This window comes from Populus nigra, chromosome 11 (assembly GCF_951802175.1).
Source record: "Populus nigra chromosome 11, ddPopNigr1.1, whole genome shotgun sequence".
In the NCBI taxonomy this organism is placed as follows: domain Eukaryota; kingdom Viridiplantae; phylum Streptophyta; class Magnoliopsida; order Malpighiales; family Salicaceae; genus Populus; species Populus nigra.
In genome coordinates this window covers 13,418,855-13,441,065 of record NC_084862.1, presented here as the reverse complement: position 1 = coordinate 13,441,065, position 22,211 = coordinate 13,418,855, and the positions used below count along the sequence as shown (strand labels likewise).

The 22,211-nt window shown below is 35.0% G+C and overlaps 1 protein-coding gene across 1 annotated transcript; it reads left to right on the top strand.

Annotated features, from left to right (window-relative positions):
* The first annotated feature begins 15,156 nt into the window (after nt 1-15,156).
* Nucleotides 15,157-19,744, top strand: LOC133706251 (probable terpene synthase 6). The gene is made up of 7 exons (XM_062131744.1): nt 15,157-15,255; nt 15,416-15,689; nt 15,925-16,297; nt 16,381-16,599; nt 17,527-17,668; nt 17,748-17,996; nt 19,448-19,744. Exons 1-7 carry the CDS (start codon nt 15,157-15,159, stop codon nt 19,742-19,744), a joined length of 1,653 nt encoding a protein of 550 aa, XP_061987728.1.
* Nucleotides 19,745-22,211: the final 2,467 nt, after the last annotated feature.

The following is a 22,211-nucleotide window of genomic DNA, read 5'->3' as shown; positions in this document are numbered from 1 at the left end:
TTAGAAAACACACTACCTAAATGGTGGTGGCTCATAGGCACACTCAGAATGAGGTAGGGTTAGAAAACGCACTACCTAAGAAGTGAGGGCTCAAAGGCACGCTCAAAATGAGGTAGGGTTAGAAAACGCACTACCTGAGAAATGGTGATGAAACACCGATCTGACACATGTTGAAAGCAATGCATTATGGTCAATATGCATGTATGTTTTTGTTACCTATCTTGGAAACATAGGTCCCCCTTTCATCGTAAACTTCTTCGAGCTCTTGTTTCAACCTTTTCTCATGAACCGAAATATACCATATCCTCTTAATGAAGAGATCTCTAGTTTCTTATGGGGCCCTTTTCTTGCTTCATTGAGTATTGTGCTATATTATTATTTCAAAAGGAAAAGCTCAAAAGATTTGGTTTTGTTCATAAAAACTGAAACTTTCAATGCAATTAGTAAAAGATGTTTTTTAGAAGTTTTTATGATGATACCCCTTTGGGCTTTGGTTCGCTATGGACCCCTATGTGTACTTCGTACACTTCTTGCCCCCAGTGTAGTGTGCATAAATATGCCAAGTTTAGATTTGATTTGATTCTCTCCAATTGATGGAGTCATCTCCTTAGTCATGCATTAAAACAGTTCTTTTAAGTAAAAGATTTCAAATGCTATGAGATCATACGTTTTATGAAAAAAAGGTTCTTTACAATGAGAATTCATGGCTGCACCTTTTTTATTGATCGGGAAGCATAGTATTTCTTTATAGAGTCAGCCTTCACAGATTTAACTAGATATTCTCCATCCATTCTAGATAACAAATAAAGCTCCTCTCGAGAATGTTTTCTTTAACAGGTAAGGGCCCTCCTTGTTTGGCGCCCTTTTACTTTGATCCTCTTCTGGTAAAGGCTATATTCAGTACAAAATCTCCTTCATGGAATTCTCGAGGTCAGACCTTCTTATCATATGATTAGGCCATCATTGATGATAACAGATTGCAGCTAATCTCTTTTCACTGATCATATTCAACTATTCATATCTAACTTTTACCCATTCCAACTCTTCTAAACTCAGAGTCTACCAAAACTCTTAATGAGGGGTTTTCCACTTCTAAAGGCATCATCGCCTCCATTCCATATACCAACGTATATGGGGTGGCTCCTATTGAGGTTCAGACTGCGGTGCGGTATGCGTAAAGGGCCAATGGCAACATTTCATGCCAACACTTGTACGTGACTACCATCTTCTAAATAATCTTCTTGACATTCTTGTTAGTAGCTTCTACCGCACCATTCATCTTTGGCCTACATGGCGAGGAAATGGGATGCATGATTTTCCATTTAGCGCAGAGTTCTATTATCATCTTGCCAATTGAATTTCTGGGCATTATCAATTATAATCTTTTTCTAGTGGACCATACTGACAAATCAAATCTCTCTCAATAAATTTCTTCACCACTTTTTGCCTCTACGTCATCCAAACATCTCAATAAAGTTCTGTCCGATGATTTCTTATACAAAATTTCCCCATCAAGATCCATTGCCAACCTTCTCAAAGTCTTCTTGTTGATTTCGGATGCCCCCATGGGATATGTCTGGTTTTTTTGGATGAAATTCTTGATATTATAGTACCAAGGGTTTCCATCCACTTCTCTTTCGACTGAGCAACAATGAGCTGGGTTATTTCTGATATTGATGTGTACTGGTTGTACCTTGTGCCCGAAGTCTATTTTGGCCATAGATGCTAGTGTAGCCAAAGCATCTGCAAAGTGGTTTCCTTCCCTTCCTAGATGGGTGAACTCTATTTCCTCAAATTCTCCAGTCAGCTTAGACAGGTATTCTTGGTAAGGCCTTAGCTTCTCTTTCTTGGTTTGCCATTCTCCTTTTATTTGGCAAATGATCAACATTGAGTCTCCATACACATCTATCTTTTTATGTTCATCTCTAATGCAGCCTCTAAACTAAGAATGTAAGCTTCATACTCAGCCGTGTTGTTGATGCACCCGAACTGTAGCTTAATTGAAATCCCAACAACATCCCAGATTTCAACCCGAATGAACACTTTGTGGTTAAGCCTCAACTTATACTTCTTTCAAGACAATTCCTTCAATATTTGGACATGATTCTCTCTTTCTCTAGGTTTAGCAATCATGTCATCCATATCTTCAATTTTTCTCTTATTTTTTTTCATTGCCCGAATCTATGGTTTCAGCTCCTCTCTAGCGGGTTTCCGAGCTTGTTCACGTTGTCCTATTTTCATCAACATCTTCCTCTTCTATAGCTACTATGTATTCTTAAGTTTGGCCATTCATTCTCAGTGTAAAATGTAGATGTTTGTTTTGAAAGATCCGATTTGAAAATGGAAAGTGATGTGTAAAAACATCAAGATGAACTTTTGAAAATGCATGATCTCATTAAAGGAAAAATTATCTCAAAACATTTGCTTGAGCAAACCGATTAGGTGCGCAACATCATTCCAAACTCCTTCAAGTTTTCTCTGGTACTGAGCTTTTGGTTGTGGCCTTTCTTCATTTTCCATTTTTCTTTCTCGAGTGTTGTGGATTCTAGAAGGGGGACCTATGTTTCTTAATCTGGTGCGTGCATAGATGTATAAGAAAATGCATGACATAATGCATCATTGTCATAAAGAATGCTTTGTATATTGGGTATGGATGCAACCTTCTTGTGAACGAATAACATCCACCACCTTATAAACATAGGCTCTCTTGTCACATTGCTAGGAGTACTGCCTTTCAAGTCGTTTGTTTGAATCATGTTCATCAAGAGACAGATTTTGCATAAGAAGATGGGTCAACGCCCTTTTCATCAATGCTTGATAAATTTATTTCCTTTCCTCCACAAACTCTCTAGCCAAAGGTAAAAAAGGCAAAGCCGCGATTCTCAATCTTCCCTAAAAAGGCATCGATTTTAGCTAGGCTTCGGCGATAGCGAATGATGTCCCTTCCCACTTTTCACGCATTGATTCAAAGCAGCATTGTTAGCGTCGATTTGATCCTTGTATTTTTCCATTGTCCAAATACTTCCACCTTTTCGCGCTTCTTGTCAAGTTTTTATCCTCATAACTTTTATCTCATTTGTCTTAACCGCTAACTCTGCTTCAATAACCTTAAAACCTTTCCTTTTACTCTCTTCCTTTACAATATCCGTCGAATGGTTTTCCAACTCCAATATTTCTTGTTCAAATCCTCATACTTCCTAATCCTATCCATCAGTTCGAATTGAACTTGTGCAAATTTTTCTTGGGTATATTTTGTGCTTCCTTGGCAATCTTTAAAGTCAACCTCCATTGCTTCAAGTTCAAAGCAACTTTGCATCCAATCCAAACTAATCCCTCCTAGCTCCTTCTCACTTCTTTCCTAGCAATCTTCTCTTCAATTAGCTTTAACTCAAGCTTTGTTATTCTCGCGTCTCTAGATTGTATTTGCTCATCTAGAAATGCTCTCATTTTATCTTCGTTTATCATCATTTCTTCCAACATTGCCTTGTCTCTTCTGCTTTTGCTCAACTCTGTTCGAAGTTTTTGCACTTGTCTTCTCAACTCCTCTTCATTATTGACCCTTTTCCTCTTAATAGACTCTTCTATAGTTTGGGGAGATTTGGCCCCTACATAAGGCATGGCTGAAGATGCTAAATCTCTCCATCTTGCATATCCTTCACTTGCACTTGGATCCTTCAAACCTTCTATCTCAACCAAAACCAGATGCTTCCAATCTTGTTTGATGATCTCCAAAACTTCTTGTGCAATGGGATCTTTGAACAAACCAAAGAATTGAGCAATTCCCATAGTTCTTGGAACAAATTGCATGCCCCCAAGTTGCCTTACGACCAGGGCAGGAGCATAACTCATATAGCCTGTAATCCCCACCAATGGCACCCAACGTCTCTGTCCACAACTCATTAGGACTTTTACTGTTGTTACCCATGGGGCTCTCCACTTGAAGTCACTATTAGGCAAACCTTCTAATTTTTCAACCCAACCTTGGTTGTCTAGATCTCCCCATTCTTCTTCTTCTACTAACTTCAGGGGTCTTTGGGTGAACCACCAAAAATTATTGAAGATAGGTTTTTTTGTTTCGATATGGCTAACCATCCAGATATACAACAACTGCGTGCAACATCTCATTGCCCCTTTTCTGGTCCTCCTACAATGATTAAGCGTCAAGATGGTTTCAGCTAAAATAGCAGCCACTGGATTGATTTGTGTATTCTCATACTCTACATAAGCAGCAGCGGCCTCCAAGCTCACTAAACCCGTCTAGCTTGGGAACAACACAAGGCCAAATATGCCCAGGGCAATCAATCTCTCTTTTTCTAATCCCAACTTCTTTTCCAGTTCAATTTCTAGCATCCTCCATTTCAGATCGGTAGCATTCTTTTCCAAAAACTTTTTCAAGTTGGAGATTCTGAGCAGTTTTGATAGTCCGGGGATGATCTTGTCAGATCTTAAAGTCAACATCCATATTCCTACATAGTGGGACATAGGTCTATGCTTCCAAAAGAAAAACATCGGTAGTCTGTGCCAAAATGAACTATGGTTCGCACATCTGGGCTTAAAACTTCTACCCTTGCAATTTCCATCAAACGTCCTTATCTACTAAAAAATGCATCCTTATCCACATTCTGAAAGTGAGTCGTTAACTTGTTCACCTCATTCATAATGCAATTCAGGTTCTTGATTGGTGACAGTTTCTTAGCATCGCTTCTAAGGCAGTCTCCTTCAGTCAATTGTGACATTTCAGAATTTTTTATATATTCTATGATGAAAAATTTAGCAATGGTGGCCGTTTTGTTCACAAATCCTGTGGTTCAAAATGCCTTGGGGTTTTGATGCAAAAGATATTATGGAGCATACAACCTTAAGGATATGTTCTAGTTCCTTTACGTGAGACATAGGGTAGGTTTACTACTTGGTCTCTAAAAAAGGGTCTCTTGCTGTCCCAGTGATCGCCCTCATAAAGGCAATATGGGGGTTTAGCAGATAGTGGGATGGCACATGTACCAATCACTATCAGTCTAAACACTCAGCAAAGAGTTGGGGTTTACACAAACTTAAACCTTGACTCAAGTCATAAGGCAAGCTGCTAGTCCCCCACCTAACTTAAAGTTTAATGTGTGTGCTCTCGACAAGATAGTAATAATACAAGTGATGCATGATAGGGTGCAATAAAATCTATATCCATATCTGATATACCATGCATGATAGGATGTAAAGATGCATGCTAAAGCTTTTAAACAGAGTATCATTCATAGTAAAAAAAACAACAACACATGGCATAACAAAAAAAAACACATACCAAGCTTAGTCCAAGGGTCCCCAGCGGAGTCGCCATCCTGTCGCACCCTCCCGAGAGCTCGACGTCGCGGCGACCCAATCCTTCGTTTGCGGGGGTTGATATTGGGGTCTTTCTGTTTTGAAAAAGGGAGTCGCCACCTAGTATTATGGTCACTAGGAAACCTAACTGGTCTTTCAGAGATTCTAAGGCAAGGGACTGGTTGCGTAAAGGGAAGGTATTAGCACCCCTAGTACGCCCTACCTAAGGTAAGCTGCTTGGTGTTTGATTTGCCTTATAAATGTTATGGTGTTGATGTTCTCTAATCCCATCACTTTCCTAAGATAAGTCGGCTCTGATGAACGAAATCTAGGGTGCTTTAAAACCTATTTTTTTTGTCTTAGTATTTTATACTTTCACAACTGGTAAACCGTGGAGTAAAAAAAAATTGAAATGTCCTCGATTATAATCAAGGCTTCTTTCAAGGATATGTGCGGATTTATTATTCCTAGAAAATTATTTTGGATATTTACCACTCCGGGTTTCTTTATCCAAATATTAACAGTGAATAATAACAAATTATCCCCAATAATATTTTGGATATTCGTCCTTTAAGGATTTCTTTATCCAAACATTAGTGGTGAATAATAACAAATTATCCCCAATAATATTTTGGATATTCGTCCTTTAAGGATTTCTTTATCCAAACATTTGTGGTGAATAATAGATGAATTCCCCCAAAATAAGATTTTTATATTTTTTGGAATATTGGCCAATACCCTTTGGAGTTTTACAAACATGTTGTAAAATCCAGAAATGCAAGAAAAATGATTTTTGTTGTGTTTAAGAAATCCATGCGAAAACACATTTTTGAGACTTCAAATATTTGTTTTTTCGATAAAAGACGTAAAAACAATGTTAGGGTATTGGCCGTATGCATGAAAACAAAACATTTTTTTTAAAATAAACATTTTTTTGTTGACGAAAACCGGGTATTTTCATACCGGATTTGTATCTTTATAGTACAAAAATACAAACTTGCAGAAAATCACAGATTTTTTGAATACATATTTGAAGAAAACTTTTGAATGGGCCATACCCGGCCCAAAAGGAAAATGGGCCGAAATCAGCCCAACATCATGGGCTTACTTTCTACAGGGCTGGACTCAACCCAGCAGCATGGGCTGGGCTGGGGTTCCAGCCCAAAACAAGTATGGACTGGTTACTGTACACCAGCATAGTAACCGGGTTACTGTGCATATGCACAGTAAGTAACTAGTGAAATGCAAGGAAATGGTGCATGCACAGCGACGAGAAGGAGAAACAAACCTGGTGGCAGAAGCGATGTTGAAGACGATGGCGAACACTCCCTTTGATGCTGGTGGCGGTGGAGAGGCAGCCGACGAGGTCTCCTGGTGGTTCTGACGGTGGCAGTGGCTGAGAAGCTAAATGTCAGCAACTGTTTTTTTTCTGCAGTATTTCTTCTCCTTTATGCAGATGCACCCGCCTCTGTTTTCCTTCCTCCTTTGCTTCTGTTTGGTTCTTCTCCTCTTGATCTCGGGTGTTTCCTTCTGTCAGCTGTTCGTCCTCCTCAGTGTACAATGGTTTCTCTCAATGGTGGCCCTTCGGTGTTGCTACGAAAAGTGCAATTTCTGCAGGGAAATGAAGAATGTTGCTGGAGGAGTAACCTATGGCCCTGCTGCTTCTTGCTCCCGGTGCAGAGAAGAAAACACGACTACTTCTAGGGTGATGGGGAAGAGATATGGAAAAGCCGGCGACTAGGACCAGCTGCTGGTGCAGAGGCGAGACTGGTCACAGCGCTGTTGCTGAAGGTTACAGTGCAGAGGCTGAAGCTGCTAAATCTTGCAGTGCTGTCATGTCAATTTTTTTTGGTGTTGCTGTTGCAGCGCTGTTGTAGAGGAAATAGCCAGTGAGGAGGAAGATTGCGGGAGAGCCGTTTCTGGGGGGCTGTGTTAACAGAGAGGGAAGGTCGGTTGGCTGAAGGGGAAAATGGTGGGCTGTTGATGAGAGGGAGAGGTCGGTTGGCTGAGGGGGAGTAGAGGAAGAAATCTGCAGAAATTGGGCGAAAATGCTGGTTTTTTGGCTGACTTTGGACCCGATTTTCTCCTCCTCCAGGTCTTTAACAGAGATTCTATTTATAGGCGGTGTAAGAGGGTCATATTGTCTATATTGGGGAAAATTTTCAGCCCTTGATTCGACTCGAGGAATCCAAACCGTTGGTTCAAAGTGTGCACCTCGAGCTGCCAAATTTGGCAGCTCAAGGCTGTGAACTGCCCGAGGTGGCCACTTTGAGCCACTCAACGGAGCCGTTTCTAAATATTTCGACCCGACCGGACCATTCTCCAGGATAAAGGGGTTTCAGGTGGACATGTTGGTGCACGTTTTGTCGAATTTGAAGGCCAGACGAGCCGAAAAATGCGCCTGGAAAGCAGCCACTCGGGCAGCTTTTTGAGGAAGAAAGTGAACAGTAACAGGCGACGTGTCACCTGGTTTCCCTGCGCCATTTTCAAATCAGTCCTCCAGTTTTTAATTTCTTCAATTTGGCCCTGGATCAAATCCAAAACAGCCCCTCTGATTTACGCGCCTTTTCCAAATTGGTCCCTGGTTTCGAATTTTCTCAATTAAGTCCCTAATTGGCCCTTAAACTTCAATATCTATGCAATTAAGCCCTTGATTTGACCTAATAAATTCCTAAAAATTATAATGTGGCCCCAGAACTTTAATTTCTTCTAATTAAAGCCCAAATTGACTTAAAATCAATTTATCTTGCAATCAAATCCTCTATAAATTGAAACATAAAAATCCAATTAAGTCCATAAACATCCAAATTTGGGCTTTTCTCCTCAAAATTCAAATTTTCCTTCTCAACAGGGCTCTCATCCTTCAAGAATATATTGTCAAAAATCAAATCTTTGTATTTTTAACCTCCTTGACCAATTTTCCGACCATTTTCTGAGCGCTCCTACCTCCTGTTATTTTTCTAACCTCCTTTGGGCTTTTTATTTTTATTTTTTTTGTGGGGACCCAAAAATAGGTTACAACACCATTTATAGTTAAAGTATGCATAATATGCTTTAAAATTCATTCTACTGCTTGGGCAAGTCAGAGGCCTAGGCCTAGAGACAGAGGAAGGTTGCAAAACAAATATCTTCAATAATTTAAAACTCAAATAGATAAACTCTGATCACTTATTTAACATGTTTGATTTGACTGTTAGTTGAAATAGAATTTACAGAATCTACTGCTGGAAACAGAGAGATTAATTCTTGCATTATCTAATTACTGAAGAGAATGTTCAAAAATAATTTATTTCATTTTGACTCTCTCAGTCCCAAAGGGATGCTCCATTTATTTTAAAAAGTTTTGGTCCTAGCTTGTCTAATAAAAATAAAAATATAGTCTTTATGATACCTTTTGTAATTAGATCTTGCATAATTACTCTTAATTATGTAACGGTTTACTGCATCGTTTTTTTTATACAATGCTGTTAAATATAATGAGTTGTTAAATTATAATCTATTATTATGTTATAATTGTTGGAAATGTGACACAAATGACCCAAAGTCAGCCATGCCATTTATGGTGGTGGATGGCAGTTAGGGTTTACCATATTTTGAAAAAATTTAAAGCTTGGAGAGCAATTTTGAATTTTTTATTTAGGCTTCCTTAATTGCCTTGGCCTTCCTCTTTTTCTGTTTTTAGTTTTTTTCTGTTAGAAAACCATCACAACCTTAAAACTTAAGCTATTATGTGATGTTTTAAAATATGATTTATATTATTTTTTAACAAATCTCCTCAAGTAAAAGTCATTTGAACTTGAAATTTGCACAGACTCATACTAACTTGTATTTAATTTTTTATTAAATAAATGAGAATAATGAGATTCGAACTCGTAACCGCTTGATCATTAAGGTTCTGATATTATGTCAAAGAACCATTTCAAACCAAAAGTTTAAGTTGTTAGATGAGGTTTCAAGATATGATTTATATTATTCTCTAACATCTTCCACTAGCTTCCAAACGTGAGTAATAATCTGGCTGGAGCCATAAAACAAAGAGCAATTTCCAAATTTCCCAGTTTAAAAATTTAAAAATTTTAAATTTCTTAAAAGCTTTCAAAATTTCAATGATTGGACTTGTTTTTATGTTTTAAATTATTACTAAATTTGAAAATTTCTAATGTACTGTAAGAAGGTGAGGAAATTTCTTTCACAACGACCACACACAAGCAGACTATCTATATGGAGTGGTTCATAAAAATCTTGACACAGGAAATTTAGACGTAGGCGGCTTCCCTGTTTGAAATGCATCTATAAGGTCAAAAAAGCATGCAGTCACAATCCAAATGCATGTAAAATCTATAATTTTCGAAAACACAGAACTTCAACTGCATGATCAAAGACTTAATAATCGATCAATTTTTGTTTTTTTCTTTGGGATCGATTGATTTGAATTAGAGGCAATTTGTATTAAATAGCAGATAAGGCAGAATTATAATTGAAATAATTCGACATATGAGAGCCTTCATGAAAAAGTTTGATCAGATTTAATTAACCACTTATTTGCAAAAATATCTCATCTTGAAAATCAAACTAAGATGTTTTAATATAATTTGTTTCAGAACTAATCCTTATTGTCAAACTAAGATATCATACTATTGATAATTTAATATAATTTCTCCCTCTTTTCTCTATTTTTCATATATCTGCTGTCTATATTTTCATCAATGCTTTAACAATTTAATATAATTTAATATAAGTATTCCCTAGATTTCCGAATATAGAAGTATATATTTCAAATTGAAAATCTTTTATAACCATAAATAGAAAAACATAATCAACTAAAAATAAAATCCTAATTAATTTACCAAATATCCTAATAAATCTCTTTTCCATTTAAATAAAATTAATTTTTTTGGGGGAAATCTTAAGAATTAAATAAAAATAATTTAGTCTACAATTATGAAATTTCCATCCCCACGATCATTTTTTTAAAAAAAAATGAAGCTTGGAGAGAAATTTTGAATTTTTTGTTTAGGCTTCCTTAATTTCCTTGGCTTCAGCCATAAAACAAGGGAGCAATTTCGAAATTTCCCAGTTTAAATTTTTTAAAATTCTTAATTTCTTATAAACTTTCAAAATTTCAATGATTGGATTTGTTTTATGTTTTGAATTATTTCTAAATTTTTAATTTGTAATTAAAAGTGAGCAAATCTCTTTCATATCGACCACATGTAGAATTGATTCAAAGACAAGTGGTTCATGAAAATTTAATATAATTTCTCCCTCTTTTCAAGAACAAAATCATTTTCTCTATTTTTCATATATCTGCTGTCTATATTTTCATCAATGCTTTAACAATTTAATATAATTTAATATAAGTATTCTCTAGATTTCCGAATATAGAAGTATATATTTCAAATTGAAAATCTTTTATATCCGTAAACAGAAAAACATGATCAACTAAAAATAAAATCCTAATTAATTTACCAAATATCCTAATAAATCTCTTTCATATCGACCACATGTAGAATTGATTCAAAGACAAGTGGTTCATGAAAATTTAAACGTAGGCGGCTTCCCTGTTTGGAATGTAATCTATAAGGGCAAGAGAAAGTCACAATCCAAAAGCATGTAAGATGTTTGAAAAGTTAGCTTATAGATGGCCATGATCAAAACTTTTGATTGAGTAGAATTATAAATCAGATTGAACCTATACACAGTGTTTGACAATAATCTTGAATCTGATTTTCAAAAAGATAGAATGTAAACCACATGTTTATAGAAAATAAGATGAAAAACCAATTAATTTTTGTTTTTATCATCGACTTAGAAATCGATCGACATAAAAATTGATCGATTTTTGTTTTTACCATTGGGATTGATTGATTTGAATTAGAGGTTTCAATGGGAAATTAGAGGCTTCATTAGTGTAATGTGTATAATTGTGCATGTATATATATGTTTTTAAATGTAAGCGATTTGCATGAAATAACAGATACTGTTATATCCCTGAAAAAATGAGAATACAAGTTCGATTTCTAGAAAGTGCACTTGTTGGGAGAGATATGTACAAACCCCGAATGAGACTAGTTTCACTCTTGAAAAGAATGTGATAAAATCCAAATAAAAAAAAAAGCTTCGTTAGTGTAATGTATACTTGTATATGTATATATATATTTTTGAATGTAAGTGATTTGCATGAAATAACAGATAAGGCATAATTATATTTGAATTAATTCTTTTGAATTAAGGCAACCTTCATGAAAAAGTTTGATCAGATTTAACCATTTATTTACAAAAATTTCTCAATTTCAACCAATCAAACTACGATGTGTTAAATTAAAAAAAGAGAGGCTTGTGATTGCTTAAGACTAAAATAAGAATAACTATGGATTTCGTGATTTTCTTAATAACAATAAATATTAACTTTTTCCTATGAGAACATTTGGCATGTTTAAATATCTGCCAATTTTTATGAATATAATTGGCAGATATTTAATTAACCAATAAATATTAACTATGGATCTCAATTTTTTTATTGTTAAATGTTTTGATTAGATTGTCTTGCAAAGTGATATTTATGAATATAATTGTCATAACCTAAATTTTCATTTTTTTTCATTTTTTTTCTATTTCTATTTTTATAAATAAAAATAAAATGAGATTAAAATAAATTAAATTAAAAAAATAAGGTAAGACAACCCGATTTGGAAGTTTTGAGGGTTTAATCATGGTGGATTTATGGCTTTGAAAGTTAATTTTGGTAGAAAATTAAAGAATTAATAAGTTTGAGGTCTTAATTAAACTTTGATTTAGTTAATTAATGCAATCAGGGGTTTAATTGAAGAAATATCAAAATTCAGGGACAATTCGAGTCACAATTGCATGAAATTAAATTCCAGGGATCAACGTGAATAGGCGCCGAAATCCAGGGGTCAAATTAAAATATGAACCAGAGGCTTAATTAAACAATGTCAAAACTTTAAGAACCAAATGATAAAGAGCCGCCATAGACTAGAAACGGCGCCCGTTTCATTCCCATTCATCGTCTTCTTCCTCTAGAAATAGAGGAAGCTGCCTGTGAGAAAAAAAATTCAATATGCCACCTATGACGGGCAGCTCAAACGCCGTAAACGCGGACCGATGTGGTCTACCAAGGGTCCCAAGCCAATCATGCTGCCCCTCCCAATACACAGCCAGAATCCGGGTCAAAATCCACCACTAACAGTCCAGCTGTGGCGGGACTGTTGGTGTCCGAGCCCGAGCAAAACACCAACACCCGAAGCCACACTTATCCTCATCCTGAAAGGGAAGAGACGGTGGCAGATGAACCACCAGAAGTCTAGCCCGAGCAAAACACCAACACCCCAAGCCACACTTTAAAATCGTTTTTTGTCATTGAAGATGCCCTTGATTTATTGTACCACTCTGAATTTTGAGTAAAAAAAGAAAATTCCACGACTAGCCTAATCAGTTCAAGTTCCAATAATCTAAATATTATTTTTCAAGTTCCAAAAAATTTTAATTCAAGAAGGAACGATAGCACATGCAATAACCTCGTTTCTTTACACAAGTACTCTCTCAATATTTGTCACGAAAAAAACTCATATCCTCCTAAATTGTTGTACCGACATTTGGCTAAATCGTATAATTTTTCACTGGAAGATCTCATTATAGAATCTCTAAAAGGTACAATCAAATTTAGAAAGAGAAAAGGCAACCTTATCTATATAAGGTTGCCATTTTGGAGATAGAGATAAGGTTGCCTTTTTTGAGATAGAGAGATAGATGATTTCATTCATGACATGGTTGGGACCCAATAAATTTACAAATTAAATTTAAAAGTTATTGTTTTAATTTGTAATTTTAATTATTTTTCTTACTTAGTGTTTTTATTGTTTTTTAAGTAGATATTTACCTATATATCAATAGTTGATGTTTTATTTTTTTCATTAAAATTATGAATTAAAAGAGCATTGAGGTATATCAAAATTTTCTTAACTTTTGTATAGTTTGTGGTTGTAATTTTAGGGTATGAGAATTCTAATTCTATCTTTTCACTTTATATTGTGTCAATTCCCTACAATCCTAAATCAAATACTGTATGAAGAGTTTTGAAGTTTTAAAATGAATACAAGTTTCCTTTATCTTTTGTAATATTGAAAGAGAGTTGGTTGGTTCTCTTTTCTCTCTCCTTCTCTTTTTAGTTTTTTATTGTTAATATTTTCACAATATAATGATTTATTATTCTTTTAATCACACTTAAAAAATATTTATAATATATTTTTGTTTTGACGAGGGGAACAGTTGTTACGGTGAAATGGGAAAGTGATTTTACCTATTTTCTCTTCTTGATTAGTTCTTGAAAGTGCATTTTCATTAAAGTTTATATCATCATACTATACTAAAGTATCATTAAATTTCCTAACTAAAGCATGTTAAATGCTTAATTTAAATGTAGACATATCTTATAATTCAAAGGATTTATTGATGTATTTAACTATCAAAATTGAGAAGACAAAAAGAAAGCTAAGCTTAGAGAAGAGATGTTGGTTCAATTCAAACTGGAACATCATTTGATTATTGAGTCATCATTGGAGCTGTAGACCTTGAATTTAGATCTGTTTTATCTTGATGGAAAGCTAAGACATAGGCCTAAAACATTCATGAAGAATCCAAGATTCAAATATGATGGTTTCAAGTTCAAATCTTAGCAACAAAAGAGACGTCTGAATCTGTCATGTAGCCTAGACATTATTCGATGTTCAGCTTATATCTCGAGTTCTAGAAGTTTAAATAAGCTCATTCTTCTTTTTTTGGAAAGCTGAGACAATTTCTCACAACTTTCATGAAGATTATGTGCTCCAATTTTGATGTTAGCAATGATGTTTTGGCCAGCCAACAAAGTCTGTAACCAGCCACCATGTCAATAGTTGGCCACCAACTAAATAGTTAGTCAAACAATCAATAGTTTTAAATTTTAGCCTATAAAAGGAGGCATTTGCCATACATTTAGACATCTTGGTTTTCAGATCAAAATCATATTCTTGTTTTCTTTCTTTGTATTTTTGTAATGTTTAAGTTTTGCTTTCATTAATCTTTTATTTATGCTTTTCATCATAACTATATTCTTATCTAGTTTATTTATGTTTATCTTCTTCATAATGTTTAGCTAAGTTTATTATGTCAAGGTAAAAAGGTTTTATCCTTGTTTAATCTTTTCATCATTATCACATCTTAAAGTTCTCTTCAACATCAATATCATTTTATAATTTGTAATTTATATATATAGTTCATCTTCTTGTGGTTTGACCCTGGTCTTGCCGGATTATTTATTACTTTGACACTCCTGCACTTTGAATAAAATATCAATCTTTTGATCGTGTCACTTCTCTTTCCCCCTCTCTTTTGCACTTTTTTTTTTAAATATTTACATCTAATGATTTATTATTTTTCTTTTAGAACACACTTAAAAGGTTAAGTCCTAACACAAATGTTTTAGTTGTGAACGTATTTGGAGTGGAATTGAGGTTGAATTTTGTTTTTGTTAAAATTTAATTTTTTGTTTTAAATTTAATTTTTTAGTGTTTTAAAATATTTTTAATATACTAATATCAAAAATAAATTTTAAAAATATAAAATATTATTTAATATATTTACAAGTAAGAAATAATATATTTTTAAACACCCATTTAGCTTCAAAATCACGTTCATCTTTTTTTTTATTAAGGAGTTCAATAAAATAAAAGGTATAGTATACAACGTCATGCCATTTCCCTATAAATAGCTTTCCTTTGATGATGATTTAGGCACTCGAGCATCAAAGTACTCAAAGTAGTAGTCTCTATTTCATTCAAGAAAATGGAAAACACCAATCAACAAAACAATTCTCGTCGAAAGGCAGATTTCCCACCAAGCTTGTGGGGTTGTAGCTTCGCTTCATTTTCCTTCCCACAAACGGTATACTACTTCTCTTCTGTGTGTATAGCAGTGTAGCTAGCTTTTCTTGTAATGATTTTAAGTATCAAGACAAAAAAAAACATTATCAATGGAGTAGAAAAAAACACGTTAATGATTACTCAATGCTATCAATTTATATTAACTGAATATTTCACTGCAGGAATTCGAGTCATACAGTCGACAAGTAGAAGTGTTGAAGGAAAATGTGAAGGACATGCTGACGGCATCCAAAAGGGATCCAGTGGAACATATTGAATTCATTAATCTGTTATGTCGGCTTGGTGTGTCATATCATTTTGACGACGAGATTGAAAACAGCCTCAAAGAAATTTTTGCTGACCTTCCTAATCTTCTTGAGAAGCATGACTTTGATCTCTACACTTTGTCACTACTATTTCGAGTATTGAGACAGCATGGATTCAAAATGCCTTGCGGTGAGCGCATACTTCCACTTTATAGCCTTTCAAACCTTAATTAACATCTCCAAAACTAATTCCTTGACACTATGAAAGCATTAGTTAATTTCAGAGGAAAACTTAAATCTTAACATCTCAAGAATTAATTCTTGGACGGTACTTTAAACTGTGCTAAATCTATCTTTCTTTTACAAGAAGTAATCTATGGTCAAATTAAGATTATTAATTTGCAGTGAGTTTTTTTATGAATCAGTTGTGTTCGACAAGTTCAAGGACACCGATGGAGAGTTTAAGGAAACAATCATCAACGATGTTAAAGGCATCCTGGGCTTGTATGAAGCTTCATTTTTAAGTGTGCATGGAGAACAGGTACTGGATGAAGCCCTTGTTTTCACAAAGGCAAACCTGGAGTCTTCGGCTATGCAATCAAGCCCACGTCTAGCAGACCATATTAGGAATGCTTTGATCCGGCCCTTTCACAAAGGCGTACCAAGAATAGAGGCTAGAAAATACATCTCTTTCTACGAAGAAGATGAGTCTCGGAATGACACTCTACTCAAGTTTGCCAAGATAGATTTCAATCGAGTTCAGTTAATACATCGACAAGAGCTTTCCATTCTCTCGAGGTAATTTTTTGTTTAAATTAGAGAGAAATATCAAACTAAGTTTCTATTGGAATTTCTTTACTCAGTTGCTATTTACATTTTAGGTGGTGGAATGATTTAAATTTTTCTGTGGAGTTTCCATATGCAAGAGATAGAATTGTAGAGGTCTATTTCTGGGCAAATGGAGTCCATTTCGAGCCTCAATATGCTTTCTCGCGGATGGTGGTCACGAAATATACAAAAATTGTATCACTGTTAGATGATACATGTGATGCATATGCATCTTTCGAAGAAATACAACATTTTACTAATGCAATTGAAAGGTTTGTTTCTTGTTACCTCATAACCTTTCTTCTTCTTCTTTTTATATGAATATCGAAGAATTATATTAAGCTGGCCATCTAGTGGATGGAAATCTAGCAAAACAAAGAAATGATAAAATAATAGTTATGGAAATCCAGCAAAACAAAGAAAGGATACAATAATGGCTATTGAAATCCAGCAAAACAAAGAAATGATACAATAATAGTTATAGGTACTAATTACTCCAATCTGCTGTTTTTCTTCTGGAGAGAAAAAGGGCAATTACTTGTCCATGTTTTTGAAATTCCTTCTTCAAATCTCTATAGGTCAGCTATGTAATCATTCAAAGTAAAAGTAGAATTTGAGAGCCATTTGTGGGTTATGAGTCGTTGTGTGATGGTATTGGAAAGGATTAGAGAGCCATTTGTGGTTCTTTTGAATGCTAGAGGTTAAGGTGTCAGGAGCTTTAGATAGTAGGCTTTAAAAAGAAGAAGATGAAGAAGAGCTGGAAGTTTAAAGATGGTTCTAAACCTTTGTAAAGGTTGTGATGTCTAAGATTACAGGATAATAACAGAAGGTGGTAGAGGTTTGAGCGGTTTGTGGGTAGGACGTTGGCAGGTAGGAAGAAATAAAAAAAGAAAAGTTTTGATTCTCTAATGGTCATTTAGTCGAACACATGAAGGGTGTGTCGAATGAATGGAAGAGGGGAGACTGGGTTACCTTTTATGAAGAACAAAAACACAAAGAAAGAAGGGGTGAAAACCAGAGAGGAACGGAGGATGAGCAGAGGGGGGAGATGAGATGCGGTCATAGTTGGGATACACAAACCCAGTTGGGTTCACTGGATATGGACATCCACTGTGATTTTTAAGTTACCTCATAGCCTCTCTTCTAAATCGTACAAAGATGTTCAAGAAATGATACGTGATTTTCTGTCTCATTTTCAGATGCTGCATGGATGCCATCGATCAACTACCTGCCGAGTACTTGAAAGTTATTTACAGAGCTCTTCTGAATCTTTTCAGTGAAACTGAGAGTGATATGGGAAAGCAAGGACGATCCTATACCTTATATTACGTGAAGGAGGCAGTAAGAATATTTCTCCAGGCTCATGCATTCTTTTTCTATTTCTAGCATAATACATTCTTTTTTATTTGTATGCTATTAGTTCAAAGAATTGGCGAGAGCCTACCGAGTGGAGGCGCAGTGGGCAGATGAAGGCCATGTCCCACCATTTGATGAGTATGTGCGCAATGGATTAGCCACAAGTGCTTATGGGGTAATTGTGGCAGCATCCTTCGTTGAAATGGATGAAGTTGCCGGACAGGAGGAGTATAAATGGCTAAAAAGTAATCCAAATATTATGAAAGCTGGAAAGATGATCTGTCGTTTAATGAATGACATAGTGAGCCATGAGGTATGATTTTTAAATCCCAATAAATAAATAAATTATTAGATATATTGATAATTGAATTCTCATTCACCATTTAAATAATTTATATTATCTTTAATTTTTTTTATTCGCTTTATACAAGGGTTATTATAGTTTTATAATCTGAGTCGTGAATCTGATAGTTTAATCTAAATTAGTCAAGATCGATCCAATATGTTACTATTCTAATTTTTTAAAAAAATATTATCTTATATTTTTTTAGTCAAACAATATTTTTACTAGTCGTCTGAGTTGTTTTTGAACCCATAAAATTAATCATGTCACATTAGATAAACTTATGTACAGTATTTTTAAAAAATTACTAAAAAAACATTAGCAATACCAAAATATTTCTTTTGAATATTATAAAAATTTTAATCTGATCTGCAGCATAACGCAAGCCATCAATCTAAGTGTAGTTCATTAATAATTGATGCACATTAATGATAATAATCCTAACAGTTGGGACCTAATAAATGAATACAAGTATCTTTTATCTTTTGTAATATTGAAAGAGAGTTGGTTGGGTAATATGGGAAATTAAGTGACTGTAATATTTTTGTTTCCATACATGTATTCCCTCTTGTCTTTCCCCCTCTCTTTTGCACTTTTTTTTTTAATATTTACGTCTAATGATTTATTATTTTTCTTTTAGAACACACTTAAAAAGTAAAGTCCTAACACAAATGTTTTAGTTGTGATCCTATTTAGGTTGAATTTTGTTTTTGTTAAAATTTAAATTTTTTGTTTTAAATTTATTTTTTTAGTATTTTTTAAATATTTTTAATATATAAATTTAAAAAATAAAAAATATCATTTTAATATATTTACAAATAAAAAATAATATATTTTTAAACACTCATTCAGCATCAAAATTACATCATCTTTTGATAGCAGTACACAACGTCATGCCATTTCCCTATAAATAGCCTTCCTGTGATGATGATTTAGGTACTCGAGTATCGAAGTAGTAGTCTTTATTTCATTCAAGAAAATGGAAAACACCAATCAACAAAACAATTCTCGTCGAAAGGCAGATTTCCCACCAACCTTGTGGGGGTTGTAGCGTCGCTTAGATAAACTTATGTATAGTATTTTTAAAAAATTACTAAAAAAACATTAACATTAGCAATACTGAAATTTTTTTTTTAAATGTTATAAAAATTTTAATATGATCTGTAGCTTAGCGCAAGCCACCAATCTAGTAGAACTTTTATTGAAAAGTATTCACAAATTCTATTTTTAAGTAAACCAGTTCAACTTATGATATACTAAATAGTTTCTCCTTGATTTTTCAATTATTTTTTTGCATCCGCAAAATTGAACCAGAGCTCTACTCATGACCATTCCTGTCTTTTTTTTTTTTTTTGTGTTTCGAATTTGTCATGCTAAGTTTATTTTTTAACCATTATATAACATCCTATATTTGTTTGAAGGATGAACAAAAGAGGGGAGACTGTGCATCCGGTGTTGAATGCTTCATGAAACAATATGATGTCTCAGAAAAGAAAGCAATTGAAGAGATACAAAAGATGGTCGCAAATGGATGGAAGGACATCAATGAAGATTGCATGAGGCCAACTAATGCTCCAATGCTTCTTCTTCAACATATTGTTAACCTTGTTCGAGTTACTGATGCTGTATATGGGGATGATGACGACGCCTACACAATCCCATTAAGTTTAAAAGATTATGTCACTTTATTATATGTTGAGCAAGTGCCTATGTGCTAATAATGGGGTAGAATTCTTATCTTGAGCTCATGCTGGAACTCTCTATGAATGTTGCCGAATGTATTGTAATAATACGAGCCGGTGACTCGTGAACATTATAATTTCTAAGATAGGCTATAAGTGTGTGTGATTGTTGTACTAGATGTGTGTTTTTTCTTCTTCATATATGCATGCATGCATGCATGCATGTATGTATGTATATACTGAATTTAAAAGTTGAGTTTGAATTCTATTTTTTTAAAAAGTTAAATCTTGTTGTGAGTTATTTATTCTAAATTTTATATATTATTTTTATATAATTTATGTATTTGTTTCATATAGGATTGTTGGTTTTATCACTCTCCATCTCTTTGTAATCTATCTTTTGAGGTTTATAAAATGGAATGAGCTTAAAAATAAAATAAAAAAAGTTTTAGATAAAAAGTTCTTCCTTATTAAAGAAAAACGAAAGGTGGTGGTGTGTGGGGGGGGGGGGGGGGGTGCGGGCACTCTATTTCAAAAACCAAAACTTTCCTTCCAGATAAACAAACCTTTATCACACAGTTACATTCAACAACCTAATATTTTTGGAGTGACAACAAATTAAGAACAACTCCAAGAAATATAGGGGCGCGGGAAAGAGAACTGTAGTGATAGCTATATGGATGTTAAAATATACCAAATTTGATTCAAGAGATGACCATATATTTTTGGAGTGACAACAGATTAAGAACAACTCCAAGAAATATAGGGGTGCGGGAAAGAGAAATGTAGTAATAGCTATATGCATGGATGTTAAAATACACCAAATTTGATTCAAGATGACCATATATTTTTGGAGTGACAACAAATTAAGAACAACTCCAAGAAATATAGGGGTGCGGGAAAGAAAAATCTAGTGATAGCTATATGCATGGATGTTAAAATACACCAAATTTGATTCAAGATGACCATATATTTTTGGAGTGACAACAAATTAAGAACAACTCCAAGAAATATAGGGGTGCGGGAAAGAGAAATGTAGTGATAGCTATATGCATGGATGTTAAAATACACCAAATTTGATTCAAGATGACCATATATTTTTGGAGTGACAACAAATTAAGAACAACTCCAAGAAATATAGGGGTGCAGGAAAGAAAAATCTAGTAATAGCTGTTGTAACCCATTTTTGAGTCCACACAAATAAAAAAATATATAATAAAAAAAAGAATTTGAACAGTGTCGTTTTGACACTTTCCTCTTCCCGCATGCTGCCGAAATCAAGGGAGCCAAACCTCGACAGTCACGCCCAATGGCCGACCAGCCGCAGCGTGATTTGCTCCTAAGGCGCACTAGCAAAAGGGACCAGCTCCTTTCCCCCTATAAAAAGGAGAGACCCCGAAAGAAAGAGGAGGAGGAAGGAGGGAAAAACGGACAGAAGAGAGGGGAAGAAACGAAAAAAACAGAGAAAAAAAACAGAGGGAAAGAAACGGGCAAAGAAGAGGGAGGAGATTGAAGAACAACACCAACAGAGTAGTGGAGCCATCACCGGTATTTTTTTTCTTTTCCAGAACAAAGGAAATAACCGAGGAAGCCGCCACCACCACCATCATCAACTTCAACTTTCTTCAGAACCAGGAACCAGCCGAGGGGACCAGCATCATCATAGACTTTTCCTTCTCCAGAATCCACTCCCCAGGCTGCCGCCGCCAGCACCTCCACGAAGCCGCTGCAGAGAGGGAAGAAACAGCCAAGGGACGTCTGCGAAATTAGCCTTCAACCTTAAACAGCTCTACAGATCTACCTTCAACCTTCACCCCCAGATCTACCTCATCATCACCGATTGAGAGATCTGTGTGCAGAGTAAAAGTTGATTTAGTAGAAATGATCTAATTCTCCCAAAATGACACCCTCTGCATCCTCTGCACCTTCCACCAAAAACCAGCCCCCCATCTTCGCACCATCAATCTTACACCTCCACAATCAGACCCTACCTCCACCACTCGAAATAACACCTCCTTTCCTAAATCCAACAGATTATCCTGTCACTTCTCCTTCAAACCAGACAACCTCCCCTATCCTTCCATCTGAACCCCCAACAAAAACTTTTACCCCGACATCTTTTGTCAATTCCCCTGCTGGTATAGACCAACTTAAACTGTTCTTTGAGAGATTCCCCTCGTGGGTGGCATATCAAGACCTGAAAAAGACTTTTAGGAAGTTTGGCCGGGTTGTCAAACTGTTTTTGTCCAAACGAAAAACAGTTCTTGGCCGACGTTTTGGTTTTGTGGAAATACTATCGCCCCTACCTGTGTCTGATCTTTGTGACCAAGCCAGTAACGTTTGGTTTGATTCCTATAAATTGAGAGTGAACCCAGCTAAACTTCAATTCTCTAAACCTCCCCTGCCAACATCACCTCATAAACCCTTACCCAAACCTGCATCACATCTTAAACCCCAACTTATGTTCAGAAATAACAGATCCTATACTGAGGTACTCACATCC